Source organism: Dendroctonus ponderosae, unplaced genomic scaffold (assembly GCF_020466585.1).
Source record: "Dendroctonus ponderosae isolate FM_Combo_2020 unplaced genomic scaffold, Dpon_F_20191213v2 Dpon_F_20191213_10, whole genome shotgun sequence".
Classification (NCBI taxonomy): domain Eukaryota; kingdom Metazoa; phylum Arthropoda; class Insecta; order Coleoptera; family Curculionidae; genus Dendroctonus; species Dendroctonus ponderosae.
Window position 1 is genome coordinate 5,806,584 of NW_026017111.1, and position 19,506 is coordinate 5,826,089.

Here is a 19,506-nt window from a genome sequence, read left to right on the forward strand (position 1 = left end):
TCAGGCGGGGGCAGTTGTTTGGCATATTCTGAGATCCAATCCTCTAACTCTTTAGTGTATACTGGAGGTATGGCCACTTTGCTATTCCGTGAAATCGCCGTGCTGATGTCAATAATGATGGTCTGTATTCTTTTCAGTTTGTCTGTGTATTCGTGCTCTGATTCATTGGCATATTCCCTGGCTAAGCTGGAAGCCAAATAATCCCCATCTCGTGCCGGTATTTAAATGGAATGAGCCCATACCCAATGTAGCTGAGTAATTCTTCTGCAGCCCCGATGGCACTGAATATTGGACTGTCCTTGGGCAATGCTTCCCCCGTGATCGTTTTCGACGTGCCATTATCACCTTCTCTGCTGAATATTTGGGGACAGGGCGCATTGCTAGCATTGTCTTTAGAAACTCCTGCATTATCAGTGCTGAATGAGGAAACACAAATGTGACATGCTGCTTATTTTCATTGATATTCACTTGCCTTCCTTTGCTGCAGTAGTTGCGTAATTGGTTAAAGGACCCACGATTCAGAACTCTTCGAAAAACCATTTTTTGGGAGATTCTAGCAACTGACCTAACCTAAACTGCTCGTTTACATGATTGACAACGACAACTATCAAAATCACATGTTTTCGCGATGATGCCGATCTCAAAATACATGGTGATTCAAAATTTGCGTCATTCGTTTTAAGAGATCACTTGGAAGGTACGAGAAAAATATTGAAATTTTTTTTTCGATAATTTCTAGAAGATATTAACAGTTGAAAATCGAATTCCAACTTTGTTATTAAGCATTATTTTGAAAGTGTTTCATGTTTAATTGGAAGCATATTAGAATACGCATTAATTAAGCATTCAAAAAGAAAAATTACGATCTTTGCTTCAAATTACGAAAATTTTTGATATTCAAAAAGTTATCTTCTACAATTTTTTGATTAAAAGTCTGAGCGGCAATGACGCACTTTCTCCATTTAGCAATGGTTACCAGAGTTTTAAATAATTACGAGGCAACCATGATACAATTAATACAAGGTAGGATCTTGCGTCGATTTGCGTGACGTCAGTGAAAATCACTGCGTTTCGTGATTTTTTCCTGTCTGCTTAATGTGATTAAATATAGCTTATTTAGTCTTTGTCACATTTATTTATTTTTTAATAAATCTTCTTTATAATTACAAAATACTTTGCAGCAGGTTTTAAACCTGAAAATGAAAAGCATGCCAGATGTGCAATAAAGTATAGCGTTTGTTTTTGGGAAGTACCCCAAAAGTTCGAATTGCAAATTCCTCTTATAATCATCATTTTTGAAATGCTGAGGCCATATTCATATTCGCACAACAAGGATTCTCCTATAGCTTGCACACGTTCTACAGTAAACTTTCCAAACGCATTCACCCCATGATTTAATGAAATCATTGAATGATACAATGAATTTATTGTTTCGTTTGGCTCTACCCGATGCAAACCATATCCTCATATAACTTTCCATTTTTGAACTATTGCGTTTTGAATTCAATGAGATTTTGTCTAGGTTACATGCATTTTAAATGGGACCAGCTGTTCACTTTACCAAAGTGGTAACCAGCGACTTCATGTGCGCACGAAAATCGAGTTTTCGTAATACAGTAGGCATTTGAAACTTTCACCATCTGTAGAAAACAGCTAGCTGTACAGATGCTACGAGTTTTTTTATAAATTTACTGGGAATCCTTATTATTTCCAGCTTTGAAAACACCTATCTCAAAATAAATCTTTTTTTTCTCAATAGCCCCCTATTCTTCAAAAAAGTCGCGGCTTTCAAGATAAATATAGTAGGATATTGAAATTTGCAGCATCTGTAGCAGACACAACGCTCTTTAGATGGTGAAAGTTTTATAGGAATCGCCCATAATCCTTATTTTTTTCCAGCTTGCAAAACACCGATCTTTAAATGAATGCAATTTCTCAACAGCGCTCTTTTCCTTCTGCTCTGTTACTGTGGCATTTTCCCATAACTAATCGAATATTCGCAAATTCGCTGTTAGTTTACATTTTGTGAAAGGAGCTTCAAAATAAGCCACAGTTTAACAAATGCTTGTAATTATTGACAAACGGCTGCAGCTGATGCGAAGTGCGCACAACTGTTTCTGTTTTATGAGACGGTTCTAAAAAGAACGCTTTAAATCGGTAAACGGCTGCAGCTGGATAGATCGCTCGACGGTGTCCGAAGTGCGCACCGCTGTTTCGGTTTTATGAGACGGTTCCAAAAAAAACCGGTTAAATCGGCTAGCTGTAACTACGGTTTCAAGTTACACGTTTGGAACACTGTTATTTTAGCGGTTACGTTAAATACCGACCATCCCTACTATATAAATTCATTCCTTAAAAGGAATGACGCCAATTTTGAATCACCCTGTATGTGACACTACTGCAGAACTTTAGCATAAACTGAAGTTAAGCTTTCCGTTCGCGAGCGCTGCATGAATCTGCTGCGGCTAAAAATGTTCGGCGCCGACGCCGTGTTATTGACGGACGTGCGTCGCGACGTCCCCAGACAGCGCTCTACAAGGACCACTGAGGTGTTGCTAGCGTGCAGCTCACTTGCCCGAGACAGGCGCTGCCGTTGCAGAAAACATCGCATTCAATCGACGATTGGGGTGACCTCCGATAGAAATTCCGATGACTTATAGTTGCTGGATCGGTGCCAGATTTGTGTAAACTCCCAGGGCGACTACAGCTGTAGAAAACAGTGTCTAGAAGGTAACCGGAATAGAATAAAGCTATTAAACAATAAGAGCGCTACTGCCACGCTCTGGCCAGGCCTAAATACATAATTTGTGACTGCATTGACAACAGCTCGGCAATTTCAGAAAACCTAGCAATGCAGAGCAGACGCAGTGATCTGAACCACCCAAATGGAAGCACCCACGACGCAACAACCGCTTCCTCCAACGAAGAGTTCGGAATCAAGCGAACCATGCTCGTTTTGGTGATCGTTGTGGGCTGTTTCGCAGTGGTGTGGCCGAAGATCTTCTACCCCATGCTGGTGAACAGCTCCACGCCGCAGTCGAAGCAAAACGGTAAGCAAACAAGACCAACAACATTCAATCATTTCCGCTTGGCCTCTATATATGTACAGTGGGATGTTGTGACGTCATTTCTGAACTGGATATCGATACCATTAAAATAATGTCCGAACTATGTGGAACCATAATTGAACATGCCGAAGACACAGTCCTTAGCCCGAGGGAAATCGTGTCTCAATGTAAAAAAGCGGTGATTGATAAGTGCGGCATCGACTTATCAGCCGCTCTGTACGACAGAGTCTCTTTGGGGCATTCGACTAAGCAAATTCTTGAAGAGGTGCGCTCCTTGAACGGATCCCTGTGTCTTAAATACTACTTTGGGGTGGCCCCGTGGAAGCTCGGTGTCCCCCGTAGGGTTAACCTGAATTTGGATCCTGCTAATCGTAAGCCATGTGTTTCGGTGTGTTGCTCATCATCAGTCATTGTATATTAGGTTGGCAAGAAAGTGGTTTCGGTTTCGTTATTTGCGAGTTTAAAAGTCCAAACGCTCCCTGGTGGCTAAAATTATATATATATATATATATTGTTTTGTTGACATTGGTGTTTGCATCTAATTCATTCGCCTTCATTTTTGTTACAATTGCAACTGTCACTTTTCGCTTGTTTACCAACTTCCATAGATAGACAAGATTGACAAGTCGCAACTGTCACTCGTTTCGCAGCGCGCCCATCGCTAGTTGAACTCGCGAGTACTAAATTCGCGCTACTAAATTCAAATTCGGGTCATCTAATTCTACCTTAAAGGTTTTCATTGCATTTCACGTTATTGTTTGTTTCTGTGTGTCCATTGATTTGTTTTCACACTAAAACCCAAAATTACTTTCTTGCCAACCCGATATTGTCATTGTCTATACAGGGAAAACCACAGAATGTTGTCACATTCACAGAATACATCATCAGGAAAATCTACCAGGTCTCACTATGAGTGGTTTTGGCTCTAACAACTAATAGCAACTGTTTGCTTCTACTATATGTTTATGTACAGATACAGGGTGAGTTTTTTCGATGACCAGTACAGGGATCTGCGAAACTAGAGCAGTTACGAAGATGGTCAAATTGACAAAGTTTTGAATGCTCTACTCGAAACCAATTTCATTTTTCTAAAATTTGACAGCTGTCAAGAGATATTTGGGAAAAACTAATTTATGATAAATTTTTAAATTTCTCCTAGTTCTGTTGATATTAATTTGACAGGAAAACATTGAATAGAAAGCTTGTAGAAAACTAAATTCCAAGCAAAATAGCGTAAAACATTTCTCCAAAATAACTGTCGTTTTTGACATATGACACAAATTTGAGTTTTTTTAAATGGCAACCATGCTTGATTATTGATTTATGGAATAGAGCATTTTATTACGATTTCTGTGATATATCACATCGTCAGGATTTTTTCGAAAATAAAGTGTCTGCGGACAATTTATACGTTTTCAATTTAGTTGATCTAAGTTAGTCATGGAAAATAGTATAAGACATAGGCATTGTTTCCATGGCAACAAATAAAAACAATATCTTTCAATTTTTGACGTTCAAGATTACATTCAACCTAGAAATATAAGTTAGTTTTGTTGTAAAAATTAATTATTCCAATCAAGAAAAGCGCGACATAGTTGGAACCTACATTAGAAGTGATAAAAATGCTAGACGAGTCTCTGATTACTATTTTGAGAGGTATTTTGACCGTCGCCAACCGTCCTTGAAAACATTCAAATGATTATACGGCAATTTGGGCACTTTTGGAAGTTTTACGCAGCCAAGAAATGAAGATAAAGTAATAAATGAAGCTGTGGAGGTTAATGTCTTGGTCATTGTTAGCCAGAATCCACAGCTTCAACCAGAGAGATCGCAGCAACATCCGGGACTTCCCAAAGCACCGTAATGAGAGTTAAAAAAACACAAATTCCATCCGTATAAATTATCAGTATCCCAAACTTTACATCCAGGGTATGAGGAGCTGCGTATGAATTTTTGTAGATGGTTCCGAAACAAATGCGAAAAAGACGTCCAATTTCCTTATAAAATATTATGGACCGATGAAACTCGATTTACAAATTGTTGTATGTTTTATCGACACAATGAACATCTTTGGAATCAAACAAATCCCCACCACGTTGAGCAAAGGAGACAAGCGATCCACCTCATAGAACAAGGCTTATATCCACCTTCAATGGTAGTCGGTATCTTCAATTCCTTCGGAATAACCCGGATTTTATGTTGGACGACTTAAATTTAGAAACATGGCGTAATGTGCAATGGTTTCAACATGATGACGCTCCTCCGCATAATTTTTCCCAAGTGCGAGATCACCTGGACGTAACATTTCCTGGAGCTTGGATTGGACGAAACGGCCCCATTTTATGGCCACCCCGATCACCGGATCTTTCACCTTTGGATTTCTTTTTGTGGGGAACCGTGAAAAACACAGTTTACCAAAACAAATATTCCAATTTAAATGCACTTAAAGAAGCTGTTAGAGTATTTGAAAATTATGATGGTCGGTCCGCAAGAAAAGCAACTTATTCAGTTTTAAAGCGTTGCAATGTTTGCATTGATAGTAATGGTGGACTTTTTGAAAAGTTTTATTATAAAAATTAAAGCTTCTAGAGTTAAATTTCAATTATTATTGGTATGAATTGATTTTTATAATAAACATTTTAACTGAGCAGCCGTCTTAATTAAAATAAAGTTATTGCCCACTTTAACGTACGTTGTTAAAATAAATACTGAAGCATACTGTTATTATTTGCTACTATGGAAACAATGCTGTATGTCTTATACTATTTTCCATGGCTAACTTCGATCAACCAAATTAAAAGAGTATAAATGGTTCGCAGACACTTTATTTTCGAAAAAAACCTAACGATGTGATATATCACAAAAATCGTAATTAAATGCTCTATTCGGTAAAGCAATAATCAGGTATGGTTGCAATTTAAAAAAACTCAAATGTGTCATATGACAAAAAATGACAGTTATTTCGGAGAAATGTCTTATGCCATTTTGCTTGCAATTCAATTTCGTACAAGTTTTCTATACAGGGTGTTCCGTAAATATGTTAAAACATTTTAACAGCGTGTTCTCCTAGTCATTTTAAAGGGGGGTCTTCCTGAGAATTTTTTAAATTTGAGGTCTCATTTTTGAGATATTTGATCTCCAAAATGACGAAAAATATTAGTTTTTGTTGTTTTTCTTTAAAACGGCTCAACACAGAAACTTCGATGTTGGTATACATTAGGTATAAACTAATTGAGTGCCATTCTATGGTAGTGTTTTGTAGTTCAGTTTACTTTTATACAGGGTAGAAATATGGAACCCCTACTCTTGTTTTGTTCAGAACTTTTTTGTGTGCACCTAAACTATTATCAACATATTTTTTTTAATTACTACAAGTTATTTATCAACGTTTTTATTTTTCCTAAGGGCACTAGTTTGCCCGCAAAAATTAAATCGTTTCGGCTTGATCAAAACTTTCCAAGTCGTTGAATTGGAAGAGGTCAAGAAGCTCCTATAAACTCGCCTCCCAGATCTCCGGATCTAAACGCGCTTGATTTTTGCTTCTGGGCCATTTAAAAAATACGGTGTATTCAACAGAAGTGAATACAATGGAGGAACCTCCGGAAAGAATATTTTATATTTCTAACGAAATGAGAACTTCAGTGCAAACTTTACGGTCTGTAAATGTTTAATTTAATTAAAAGACTGCGATTATCCCAAGAATGTCAAGGTGACCAATTTTAATAGCTGCTAAGTTAACATTAGAATGGTTATTTAAACTTAATTTTGTTTGTTTATATCGTTGCGCATATTGTTATCATGTTATTATTTAATTAAAATTTATTCAAACTTAATAATTTTAATCTGAGCCAAAATACACAATTTAGAAAAACAATTTAGGTTGTTAGGAATTAACTAATAATGCGTACCAAAATTGTTATATGAAAACATTATTAAATTAACTTAATTACTTACACATTTTGAGAACGACAAAGAAAACTATTTTATTTAACAATAAGAGATAAAAAAGTTGATAAATAACTTATAGCAATTAACAAAATTATGCGAGAAAAGTTTGAGTGCACGCAAAAAAGTTCTGAACAAAACAAAAGTAGGGGTTCTACATTTCTACCCTGTATAAAAGTAAACCGAACCACGAAACACTATTATAAAATGACACTCAATTAGTTTATAATGTATAACAAAATTGAAGTTTCTATGTTTAACCGTTTTAAAGGAAAGCAACAAAAACTATTATTTTTCGCCATTTTGGAAATCAAATATCTGAACATCGAAACCTCAAATTAAAAAATTCTCAGGAAGGGGTTATGTTAAAATATTTTAACATATTTACGGAACACCCTGTATAATGTTATCCTGTCAAATTAATATCAACGGAACTAGGAGTAATTTAAAAATTTACCATAAATAAGTTTTTCCCAAACATTTCTGGACAGCTGTCAAATTTTAGAAAAGTAAAAGTGGTTTCGAGAAGGGCATTCAATTCAGAACAATTCTTTGTTCATTTGACCTTTTTTGTAACTGTTCCAGTTCCGAAGATCCCTGTATTAGTCATAGAAAAAAACTCACCCTGTATTGTCCGCTTAGCCATTAAAACAACCCTTTAATTTATATGTAATTTTGTTTATTTGCCAGCTATTAAACAGGAAAGGCCTTCAATGGTGAATCCAGTAAAATTACATCCGGCCTTAAAGGAAAGGGGCCGAGCTATTTATGGGGCAGACCAAGTGACCACTGAGGCGAGGAGGAAGAGGCCAGCACCTATTATAGTGGAAGGAAGAGTAAGCGCGCTATGTATATGTAGATGTAACGTTTTAGCCTTCAAATTCTCTAGTTTAATCTAAACTAGTCTGCTGGTTACACGCACGAATTTCCACTAATTTTGGAACTGGATAACTGGAGAGGTATAAAGAAAACAACTTTTTGGTCTTGCAAGGTAAATTTTTCGGTGATTTGAACCCATTTTTATTTCAAATATGAGATTCGTGTTGAAGCTGAAACCTTACTTAGTTGAAAATCTTCTAGAACACTAAATTTCGAGGGCAATTGTGATTTGGGCAACCCTGTATATGGAATTGTCGTGTTAAATTGTCTGTGAAGCTTTAGCTTCAACAAGAGCTCTGGATCGTGAAAAACGGACCAGGAGCAGAAAGTTATCGCCGCAAGTCAAAAAGTTAATTTTCGAGACCACCCTGTAAGCAAAGGAGATGACGAAAAAAAAATAAAAATGGTTTCAAGCCGGTTGTTTATTCTTTAAAATTTTGCGGTCGGAACTTTATTTTTGTTCAACTAGGAGCGTGACAACTTTCCGAAATTTTGCATTTCTCCATTTGGCACCATGTAAAAAATTTATATGAGGTGCTCAGTTTCTACCGAAACGTTGACGAATACCCAACAGATGGGACTCAATAGCGCTTCAAACAGACAGCAAATCGCTTGAGGCAATCAGAATTGATCCAGATCCAAAGTTAAGGCAAATTTAGCTGTGTAATTTTTTTGAGCAGTTTGGCTATATAGGGTGAGTCAGTTTATAGTAGCGGGACTTTAACGGTCGATAGAAAATAAAATTTAAGATGAAAATATCTTGAAAATGGCTGCGTTTTTGAGATACAGGGTGGGAAAGTTAACATTTTATTTTAATTTCCTTAATAATTAATAATTAGTATCTGAAGATTTGCATGAATTGGGAATTTGGAAAAAAGTAAAATTAAATTCTAACTTTGTATTCCTACCACTCTGTATTTCAAAAACAAAACCGTTTTCGAGATATGTTTGTATGATATTTTCATCTTAATATTGAATTATCTATCGACCGTTAAAGCCTGCTACTATGAACTGATTCACCCTGTATATTATATAGACCCAGTGCTGCCATACTAGAGAATTTTTCGCTAATTCTAAAGATTTTTCTCAGGCAAAAGGAAAACTGGATTTGTTATAATTATCTAGGGATTTTAAAAAAATTTCGTTTATCTCTACAAAAGTTAATTCTCGGAAGGAAATATTAATAAATCGGACTACAGAAGGCCAACAAGTCTAGAGTAGTGATGCCATACTGGGGAATTTTTCCCTAGTTCTAGGGATTTTTCTCAGTCAAATGGCGAAAGGGATTTGATATAACTATATAGGGATTTTTAAAAATTTTCGTTTACTTGCAATAAAAATAATTCTCGGAAGAAAATATTATTATACCGGACTACAGAAGGAAAACAAGTAGAGAGCAGTGATGCCATTCTAGAGATTTTTTCAGGCTAAAGGAAAAAGGGATTTGTTATAATTATCTAGAATTTTTAAAATTTTTCGTTCATCTGCAAAAAAATAATTCTCTCAAGAAAATATTAATATATCGGACTACAGAAGGCTAACAAGTAGAGAGCAGTGATGTCATACTAGGGAATTTTTCCCTAGTTCTGGGGAGTTTTCTCATGCAAAAGGAAAAAGGGATTTGTTATAATTACCTAGGGTTTTTACATTTTTTCGTTTATGTGCAAAAAAAATAATTCCCGGAAGAAAATATTAATAAATCGGACTACAGAAGGCCAACAAGTCGAGAGCAGCGATGCCATTCTAGGGAATTTTTTTCTAGTTGTAAGGATTTTTCTCATGTAAAAGGAAAAAAGAAATAGGGAGGAATTTGTTATTATCTAGGAATTTTTAAAATTTTTCGTTTATCTATAAAAAAATTAATTTCGGGAAGAAAATATTAAATAATATTAATATACAGTCAGTGGGATTTACAACTGCCCCATATCCACTTTGTCATATACCTATTTAAATTAAAGGTTGAATTTAAAAGAATAAATAAGAAGAATACAAATTGACGCAAAATTATGAGTTACATTTTTTAAATTTCGTAATATATCGTTACCAATAACCTTTTTTGCTTTACTTATCGTTTTTAATTAAACATATTGATTTTGAAAATCTAAGGAAAACTAGGAAGCAACCATCTAGGGATTTTAATTTTACCGATCTGGCATCACTGTGTATGGGACAAGAAGAAGATAGCGGTATGAATGCCGCTGGAAAAAATTAAATAATTGAAAATAAGCACTCCTAGCAGCCTTCACTACCCACAAAGATTCATTAAAATTTACAAAATGTTTTGCAGAAATCGATAATTTTGCATTTTTAGGAAAAGTTTGACGCTCGTTCGAAAACGAAGCTTTTGCCCATGTATATTTTTGGATTTTTCTTCACATTTGGCCAAGGACTTTTTACCCCTGAATTTACACCCTGAATGGTTTGTAGATCTTCAAACAGCAGCAGGAAAGCATATATTTTAATTTGCGCGTCACAAAAAGTGATTGCAAATAATTTCGCTGCCATCTAATTATAGGATTCGATTGATTTGTAATTTTTGCCTGCTAAAAATATCGTTTTATAATGTGTGATTGAACAATAAAATCGAATGCGATCTTACAATCACCAACATCAATTTTATTGGTTTTCAGCCTGGCCCGATCCCAGGCAGAAGACCGACTATTGGTTTGCCAGGCGAAATTGCTCCGTCCAAGATTTCGAACTACGGTCTGATGGGTGTGCTAATGCCCATTTACACCATCGCCTTTATAATTTTCTTTACCTACATAGTGAAAAAGGTAAGTGGTGTTGCTTTGTATATAACAAATGTCCAGGGTGTCCCAACAACAACAAATTGAACGTTACAAGTCAGGGCCTAACTGCTCTGACGTCACGAGTAGGCGGAGCCAAGCCGGAAGACACAACAATATACAACTAGAGTAGGTTCTTATGGCGCAGCCGAGTCGTGACTTGCGGTGGTGCCGGCTTCACTCGGTTCACACATCTACAATTGCTCTATCGTTGGGACACTCTTGATGTATCATATTTTTGCTTTGAAGGACTAAAACCGTTTTTTTTTTCAGATAGTGTACAAGAAAAAGCCGATAAATTACGTGGGATCGCCTCTATATCCTCCATGTGACTCTGACGAACAATTTGAAGAGCAAGTTTTCCAAGCAAACCCGCATTATTTTAACAGACCTAACAAAGACACGAGTAAAATAGGTAAGAATATTTTTGCTCGCAATTTGTGATATACCGACAATTTTATTTGACACTGATGCGCTCAGGATGGAAAGAACGCGATACAAGTAAGTCTCGCCTTTGTAAATCACATGTTTAACACCTGTAGATATTTGGAAATATTCTCTATTCTCATACGGACATATACAGGGTGATTTTTTCGATTCACATCCCCTGTTTGATGTGGATGATTAGCGATTATTATGGCATTTCAACTGTTTCACTTTGATTTGTTTTCAATGTAAAGCCGGGGGAGAGTTTACATTGTTTTACACCTCGATTCCGATATCTTCTAGTATGCCACATGCTTTTATCCATTATTGCCTATTTTAGCCTCCATCGGCTGATAATGAAATTTGATTAGCTGCTAAGTAAGTAATGAAAAACTGATCTTTTCCATACGCCCGCAGGAGACATTGAGCTGGACCAGCTGCGCAAACGGTTGCGTGAAACTGAGCTGGCAATGGAGCGTATCGTTTCTCAGATGGCGCAGGTTCCGCTCACCACGCAGGTGTGCAGCTTCAAATTCACGCAGCATGTCGCTTTCACGCTTGATTCATTTGCTCCCCCCGGCACTATGTCGATTTTAAGCTATGAGAAGAATGGCAGAAATGGTTTTTTACAACGGTTTCTCATAGCGAAAAAATCGTAGTAGACTCATGCTTCAGCTTGTTGAGGTTTTATGTAGTTTAGATTATTGCCAGTATATCAGATCTTTTCAAGGTAAGCTCTGAATGAGGGAAATAGACTAAACGGTTAATGAAACAAATGGTGACATTTCGCACTTGTTCGTAGTTGTTAACGCGGTCGCCGCTCTCTTGGAAGAGGTCAATCAAGCAGTCGAGGAGCACAAGAACAAATTGCCCTCAGGCACATCTAATGAGCAGGTCTGATCATTTTAGTTTTCCTAGTTCAGCTACTGCTTGTTGTATCTAATATGAGTTGTAGTTACAGCCGCCGCTACCCCAGGACACATGAGTTGTTATTTTCCGCTTATGCACTGGCTAATTTTAAATTGAGCCGCATCTGCTTTTAGAAACCAGAATCATGCGGTTACTTTCTTGGCCGATTTCCCATATTCTTTTTTGTCTTGAGCCAGCCATTCATTTTCCATGCCAGCAACAATAATCATCATTTTATCGATTATTATCAAAAATTATACCAAAATTACCCTACAAATTGACAAGTATATAACGTGGATACAGGGTGTTCGGAAAAAGCGTCAAAAAATGTCTAATTCAATTTCTTAATAATATTTCTTTCAATAATTTTTCAATTCCAATTTCATTTTCAATCAATTTGAAAAACAGTACAGGGTTTTATTATAGTGATATGTAACTATCTCATAAAAAAATTATCCACTTTGCCACTAGATGGCAGTTTTCCTGTAATGTAAACTTAATTTTCCGCATATCTTTTTTGAAACGACCAACTACAGTGACTGTATAAAACATGTATCTATAATGTATGACAATAAACATGCATGATGTATAAAGGCGCTGTACGCCAAACGAAGATGCATCCAAAAAACACTGGTCCACAGACTACACACTATTATATCCACAAGGACGGCCCACAGACTACACACTACTATAACGGGTGTTCGGAAAATGGTTTAGGAAATTTGTCAGGGCGATTCTACATGCTAAAATAATGGTAGTCAGTCTGGTAACAAAAGTTCGAAATCTTAATATTTCCCGAGTTACAGCGCATCAAACAATTTTTTTTCTTGTTTTTTTTTACCTGTTCTGAACATTTCTCCGCGGATCAAATTGAAAATCGGTACACAGTTTTACCATAGTGATCTCTAACTTTTTGATAAAAAATTGTTTTTCCATTTTGCCACTAGATGACACTTTACCTGAAATCCAAATTTAATTTTCCGCAACTTACGAACTTACACAATAATTGCAGCAAAGGTTTCTTTAAAGGCAGGTGGAATCAGTAAACTGAAATATTTTTTGACTCTTGAAAAATGTAGTGAAAAAATTCGCGCAAATTAAAAAGAAACGTCCAAAATTCCGCAATGGATTCCGACAAAGCTTTTTACTGGATTCTGTTGAAATTTACCGAGCAAATAAGGAAACGCTCGTTTTCAAAGGCTTTAGAAGCTACAAGCTCAAACCTCATCTGGTTACTGAGAACCGTTTTTTCAAAATTGTACTGTAAAAACGTGGCAAATTAAAAATACTGGCAGTTTTGCAATAGATTTCGAAGACCGCTTTTTCAATAATTAGCATAAAGCTTCCCTTAAACGATGCTAGACACCGCAGGCTCAACACTCATCCACTTCTTGAAAATCGCTTTTTGAATATTGTAGTGCTAAAACTGTGCAAATTGTGAAAACTGAGTGAAGATCCACTCTAGATTCCTTAAATTCTTTCCACTGCATTTTGCTTCCAATTATCCAAAAGTTAAGGTAAAGCCTCCTTTACATTAAGGTGAAAGCAGCAAACTGAAATATTTTCTGGTTGTTGAGAAACATCTTCTTGGAAAATGTAGTGGAAAAACAATGCAAAGTGGAAAACCTGTTATAGTTCCACACTAGATTCCGAAAAAGTGTTAAGTTGATTACGCCTAAATTTCCACAATACATAACGTCGAGCCTCCTCTAAAATGTTACTTTCTCCAAGAAATAGCCTCTTGAAAGGTGTAGTAAAAAACCAGGATAAAGCAAGAAATCTGCGCAAAGTTTCACTATTTTATGCTGAAATTTACACGTAAAGAAGGCTGAAGATTTGGTTTTCGAAAAAATTACCCCTTGGACCATGTAATGCAAAAACAGTGAACACTTGAGCCAAAAACTCGTCAAACAATTAGAGAAAAAATCACAATGATTCGTTCAAATATGTACGAATGATTTCGGATCTGATCAATAAAATTGGATCATTAGCTCCGTTTCCCTCGATTTCTGACGAACGCATCCAAAGGACGCCGGCCCCCAGACTACACACTATTATACCCACAAGGACGGCCCACAGACTACACACTATGATAAAGGGTGTTCGGAAAATGCGTCCGGAAAATTTTCAGGGTGATTCTACATGCTCAAATAATGGTCGTAAGTCATGTTACAAAACTTCGAAATCTTAATATTTTCCGAGTTACAGCGCATGAAACAATTTTTTTCCTCGTTTTTTTACTTATTCTGAACATTTCTCCGCGGATCAAATTGAAAATCGGTACACAGTTTTACCATAGTGATCTCTAACTTTTTGATGAAAATTATTTTTCCACTTTGCCATTAGCTGGCACTTTGCTTGAAATCCAAATTTAATTTTCTGTATATCTTTTTTGGCACGCCAAATATCGCAAAAAGTAATGTGCGATTTAAAAATTATTGTTTTACTGTTCACTGCAGACTAAATTTTTGTGCTCTAAAACCACTAAAATATAGTGGATCGAGAATAATCAAATGTTGCAGGCAAATGCATCACAAAAATGTATTCTATATTGAACAGTAATATAATAATTACTTTGTACGAATTTTCAATTTGATCCGCCAAGAAAGATTCAGAACAGGTCCAGAAAAAGGAAAAAAATAGTTTGATGCGCTGCAACTCAGAAAATATAAAGAATTCGAATTTTTGTTACATGACTTATTTTAGCATGTAAAATCACCGTTCCTAACGCATTTTCCGAACACCCTTGTGAGTTATAGCAAAATAATGAACCGAATCATACGAGATCAGAAAACTAATGAATTATGATTTAAAATTGTTATCATCAAGCATGCAACCCAATCAAGTAGTTGCCTGATTCATTATAATGATATTGAACCGCTTTGACGCGCAAGTTGAAAATTCCCATTCAGAGCTGAAATCGTTTTTGTTGAAAATTGCCCAATTGATGTTTGCAGGACGTCGTCAAAATGAACGGTGTCCTTCCGAAGGATGAGGAGCAAAGTTCAGTCACCGTTCTGGGAATGGAGACTCGCGCTTCTTGCGAAAACGGAGGAAAATGGTCCAGACCAGATTCGCCAGTGATTCACTCTTCTGAACCTGCAGTAGCCATCGATCACTCTCCCTCACCTCAGGTAGAAATGGGCTGCGCTAGTTTCGTTCTGAGATAGTGACAAGATAATGAAAAATCCTCATTTTTCAGCAAATATTCTTGGAAGGTTCGCTGCCTCCGCAGTCTCAAATTTTAGTGGCCGACTCCGCTACGGAGGCGCAAACCGATGCAGACGACAATTCCTCCGTTATTTTGGCTGGCAAAATGACGCTGAGTGTTATCAGTTTAGACTCCGGTAAGTACAAGGATTAGCACCCAGTTGGGCACAATGTTACTTAATGTATTCTACCCAGTTCTACGTTTTGAATTGTTTCTGGAACAAATTAGTTAAGCAAATGGTCCCAATGTTGTAAACGACGTATTCTAGTTGTAATAAAATAATGTAAAGATTCCAGATGCATTATTTTGAAATGCCCCTCTCTTCAAAAGTGATAGCTGCAAAGGTATGTCTTATACCCTTATTTACTGTCCCGCTGTTTGTTAAAAAAATCAAGTCAAAACACCCTCTTGATTGTCACTAATACTTCCAACTTAGATGTTTGATTCATGATCATTTTACCCCAATCATTTACATTCAGTGCCGACAGCATTTTTCAAATTTCTACACGTTTCAAAATGAGACCACTCATTCTCCTCTTGCAGAACCCGGAAATGAGGAGTCGTCGAATATCCTGCCGAAAAACGAAAGCTCAGACGAAGAGGGAAGAACCAGCAGCAGCAACATTTCGGAGGAATTCGAGAAGATCTACGCTTCTGACGTGGAGGATCATATCAACAACATCATCGAAGAAGCTGAAAATGCGGTTCTGGCTGAGAAAACTGGGTAAACATTCCTAAAAAAATCTGCTTCAGCTAGTATTTAATTTCAGTATTTCTAACACTAGAGATGACTTCGGCCCAGTTCCATTAAAAACAACCACATTCAGCGGCATTCTAGATGAAATGAGAAAGGAGTTCAACTTGGTAGAGGATTTACTTCAATCAAGTGGCAGCGAAGCAAAACCGCCTGTAAGCCCAATCGCTGAAGACTTGCTGGATCTCGAGGAACGATTGAATGGAACCGATGACAGTATTGAAGAAGCAGAAATTGGAGCCACAGACGACGATGCAACTTTAACAACTCAGGAAAATATATCTGGAAATCTACAGTTTTCTTTTATACTAGACCAGCCAGCATTGGAGGTAATTGGTGATTCGAAAGGACGGGATGAAGCTGAAGAGATAAGCGTTTGTCCGAAGGCAGTAGAACATGAAGGCATGAAAAGAAGTTCTGAAGAAATCGACATTCGACAGCAATTGACTGGCAATGAAAATGAAGAGCCAAACGATCTCGATGAAACTAAACCTGGGACTCAAAAGGAAAACGAAGATTTCATCCGAGAAGAAAAGAAGGGCACAATGGATCCAGGGTCTGGTTTGAGAACTAGTATTGAGCGAGAGAAAAATATTGAGAGCGCGATTTCAAATAAAATTTCTCAGGTTGACCAACACGAGGAAAGACCAAATAAATTGACTGAGTATGTGGCAAACTCTGAAGACGAAGCGGAGAGCATTGTTGAAATCAATGAGAATGAAAACCAATTAAAATTTAAGAAAAATTAATTAATTAAATTTTATTTTCCTATGATTACGTAGATATCGAAATCAAGGCTTTTAGATCCGACTGTTCCGTTTTCAATATTTTTAAGGTATGCATTCGATAATGGAGAAATTGTGCTTCATGAATCCGATATTACGAATTTATTTCACTATACGATTCAGAAATAAATTAATTTAAATGGAAATTTTTTGTGATTTGCACCCACTATCGCTCAAGGACGAGGATTTTCACAAGGAAACATGTTATAAATGATTGACTTTAAGCGGTATTATTACTTTGCACACTTGGGTACTACTCGAGACGCGCGTGAATTTCCGTTCTTCAATTCTTCCTAGAACAGAAGACACGTTCAATGATGAAAATTTGAATCAGGTCGAAGCGAATGTTGATTTTTAATAAAGCATCGAAGATCGAGCTGCAAATCGGCCCGATCTCTAAATCACTAAATCAATTTCGCAGTTAAAATTTCTAAGCCTTCTAGAAGACACTTCAAGGAATAATTTGTGAAAAATTTAAGCAGATCACAGTAAAGGCTAATTTTTTAAATTAATCGAAGATTGAGCTACAAATCGGCTCTATCTTCTCTACTTCTTCTTCTGGAAGAAGTTGTCAGTTCGCATAAAGTCCTTTTAGAGGTCGGTCGTTTTTTAAAAGCATTTAAGCATAATTTAAAAGCATAATTAAGGCAGTCAAATGTTCTTAATTATCAAGTCAGTATATAACTGTTAATAATGAATGATTTGAACCAGTGAGCTTGGAGTTGGTTTATGAAAAAATATAAAAATCCAATAGGCCAACCATGAAGACCAGAAGAGTTGACGATGTATCAATGGCCTCAACTTCGCTTCTTCATGGTAAGTATTCTGAGGGTGTCCCTGTCAAGTCAACTGCGCACAACAGAATATATCAGCCTGACAGTTCAACATTATTGGTTAGAAAACTCTGAGTAAACAACAGATCTAGAAGATACAAGTGTTTTTCTACTTTAACTACTTTAAATAGATTCTTTGACGAGATGAATAAGATCAGAAGCACAATGGAGCAAACCGAAATTGAAGTGATAAGTTCCACACAAAGCAAATCGGAAAATATCGGCTCTTTTGGCGAACATGGAAATGCAGCTGATTCAGCAGCGCTACCGAATAATTCGCAGTAAGTGCACCTTATTGGTTTAACGTTTACTTTGAGAGTACAGAAAGGGGTATTTTTAGAACGAATAGTGGGTTTGATTTGCCGTCGTTTAATTGTTCAGAATGCTCGTACAACAGTATTTGGAAGCATGCAGTTAAAAGGCATCAGAGGACGCATTTTCGAAAGGAAAAGTATGCAAAGAGTGGCAAAAAAGTTAAGCTGGCTTGCACGCATTGCATGTACACATCAGATAACTGGTAAAAAATTACAGTCCTAGTTAGCATTGGTGCTGGATAATGCTGGCTCTTTTAGGGCCGATTTTTTAGATCATCAAACATCACATATAACATCAGAAGATGGAAATCTTAGATTTAATTTAGAACATAAGCATGATGAAGAAGATGATGATGATGATGATGATGATGATGATGATGAACAAAAATTGATTATAGCTTGTCCCTATAAATGCGACAAATGCCAATTTGAATCCTTGGACAAGAGTACTTTTGAAGAACATAAGAATGCGACCCACGGTACAACACTAAAGTGCCCACACTGCAGTTATATTTCCAGGAAAAAAAATGCTCTATCTAAGCATATCCGGACAGCGCATCAAGAAATTCCCTCTGAACCATCGAGTGAAAAAGCTGCTGGTATGTTAAGCTTAAATATTGGTAACTCAACCCTGAATTAAAATGGCTTTTAGTCCCAACCAAGGTAGATGGCACAAAGGGTTCTAAACGACCATACAGACGGGGAATATATGCACATGTGCCTGTGAAAACGACAGGAAACGGCTTGTTTGAATGCGAGCACTGCTCCTACCAGACAGCAATTAGGACGGCGCTTGTAAAACATCAAACAAAACATTCTAAAGTTTAGCAAATCTGTATCCAATGACCAGAACCATGTTTCCTAGGTAAAGGGCCATATTATTTAATGTTAAATGCTGTTATAACTACTATAATTTTATTTTATGCTTGTAGAATCTTAAGAGATTGTTGTGAGAACTGGATAGATTTGCAATCTTATAGCAACTAAAGCGGACTGTTATTTTGCCTGTATTGGAACCCATATATATATTTTATTTATTTCTTTATCTGTTATAGATTAAAACGTGAACAAGTTTAGTTAATTGTTGTATTTGCTTGTCCAACGAAGTTCCCCAATAACACCCACAGATCGCACTCCATTCTGATCTGCGATAAGTACAATCGACTTGAATTGTTCGTTTGTGATTGGCTCTGATCCTTGATAAAGCATAAACTTTTTACACAGCTCAGATCATCCCCAGCTCCAAATCCCTAACACGAATTGTTGGGCAAAAACATTTTTTTTGAAAGTGAGAAAACAAGGCGAAATATAAATGGTTGACCCAAATCATTCACAACCTCTTAAGGCGCTATGCGTCAGGGCAAAGTAATGCAAAACTTACCGAAAAGTGCATCATGCCACCTGGAAAGGAAGAAAAACTATTCTGTAGTATAACAGAATTTTAGTCAACTCAATAAAACCAGTTGGTTTACGGAAAGCTCCTCAGTTCAAAATAAAGGATTTAAGATTAGAAATCATTCTTACCAGGTTTCTGCAAGCTGGCGCCCCATCATCCATTTTTTTACATATCAATCCTCAAAAAGCACACTACAT

General features: G+C 36.6%; 2 protein-coding genes across 9 annotated transcripts in view; one reads left to right on the top strand and one right to left on the bottom strand.

Annotated features, from left to right (window-relative positions):
- LOC109543555 (corrinoid adenosyltransferase MMAB) overlaps positions 1 to 621 on the bottom strand; it is a gene marked incomplete in the record, with an annotated part of 1,186 nt that extends 565 nt beyond the window's left edge. For both annotated transcript variants that reach the window (XM_048662246.1, XM_048662245.1), the window contains 3 exon segments: positions 1 to 186; positions 243 to 416; positions 473 to 621. In XM_048662246.1, the coding sequence (XP_048518203.1) occupies positions 1 to 186; positions 243 to 416; positions 473 to 540 (428 nt within the window).
- A 1,874-nt stretch (positions 622 to 2,495) lies between these two features.
- LOC109543553 lies at positions 2,496 to 18,994 on the top strand. Of its 7 annotated transcripts, XM_019913324.2 has the most exons (16): positions 2,499 to 2,730; positions 2,841 to 3,050; positions 3,110 to 3,439; positions 7,704 to 7,849; positions 10,523 to 10,669; positions 10,955 to 11,096; positions 11,162 to 11,182; positions 11,525 to 11,625; positions 14,974 to 15,150; positions 15,219 to 15,363; positions 15,771 to 15,951; positions 16,013 to 17,880; positions 17,940 to 18,116; positions 18,172 to 18,512; positions 18,566 to 18,778; positions 18,846 to 18,994. In XM_019913324.2, the coding sequence occupies exons 2-12, from the start codon at positions 2,852 to 2,854 to the stop codon at positions 16,728 to 16,730; spliced, it is 2,307 nt and encodes a 768-aa protein (XP_019768883.2). In that variant the 5' UTR covers positions 2,499 to 2,730; positions 2,841 to 2,851; the 3' UTR covers positions 16,731 to 17,880; positions 17,940 to 18,116; positions 18,172 to 18,512; positions 18,566 to 18,778; positions 18,846 to 18,994. The 7 variants fall into 7 exon arrangements, with proteins under 7 accessions (XP_048518201.1, XP_019768887.2, XP_019768883.2 ...); XM_048662244.1 differs by having other exon boundaries at positions 2,496 to 2,730; positions 2,827 to 3,050; positions 18,566 to 18,994; XM_019913325.2 differs by lacking the exon at positions 11,525 to 11,625 and adding an exon at positions 11,910 to 12,001 and having other exon boundaries at positions 2,501 to 2,730; positions 18,566 to 18,994.
- Positions 18,995 to 19,506: the final 512 nt, after the last annotated feature.

Bases quoted from the DNA above. Each gene is read 5' to 3' on its own strand.
- LOC109543553 (XM_048662244.1), top strand. From the start codon at position 2,852: ATGCAGAGCAGACGCAGTGATCTGAACCACCCAAATGGAAGCACCCAC. The intron at 3,051-3,109 runs GTAAGCAAACAA...ATATATGTACAG, and splicing joins GCCGCAGTCGAAGCAAAACG to TGGGATGTTGTGACGTCATT. The intron at 11,626-14,973 runs GTGTGCAGCTTC...TGATGTTTGCAG, and splicing joins AGGTTCCGCTCACCACGCAG to GACGTCGTCAAAATGAACGG.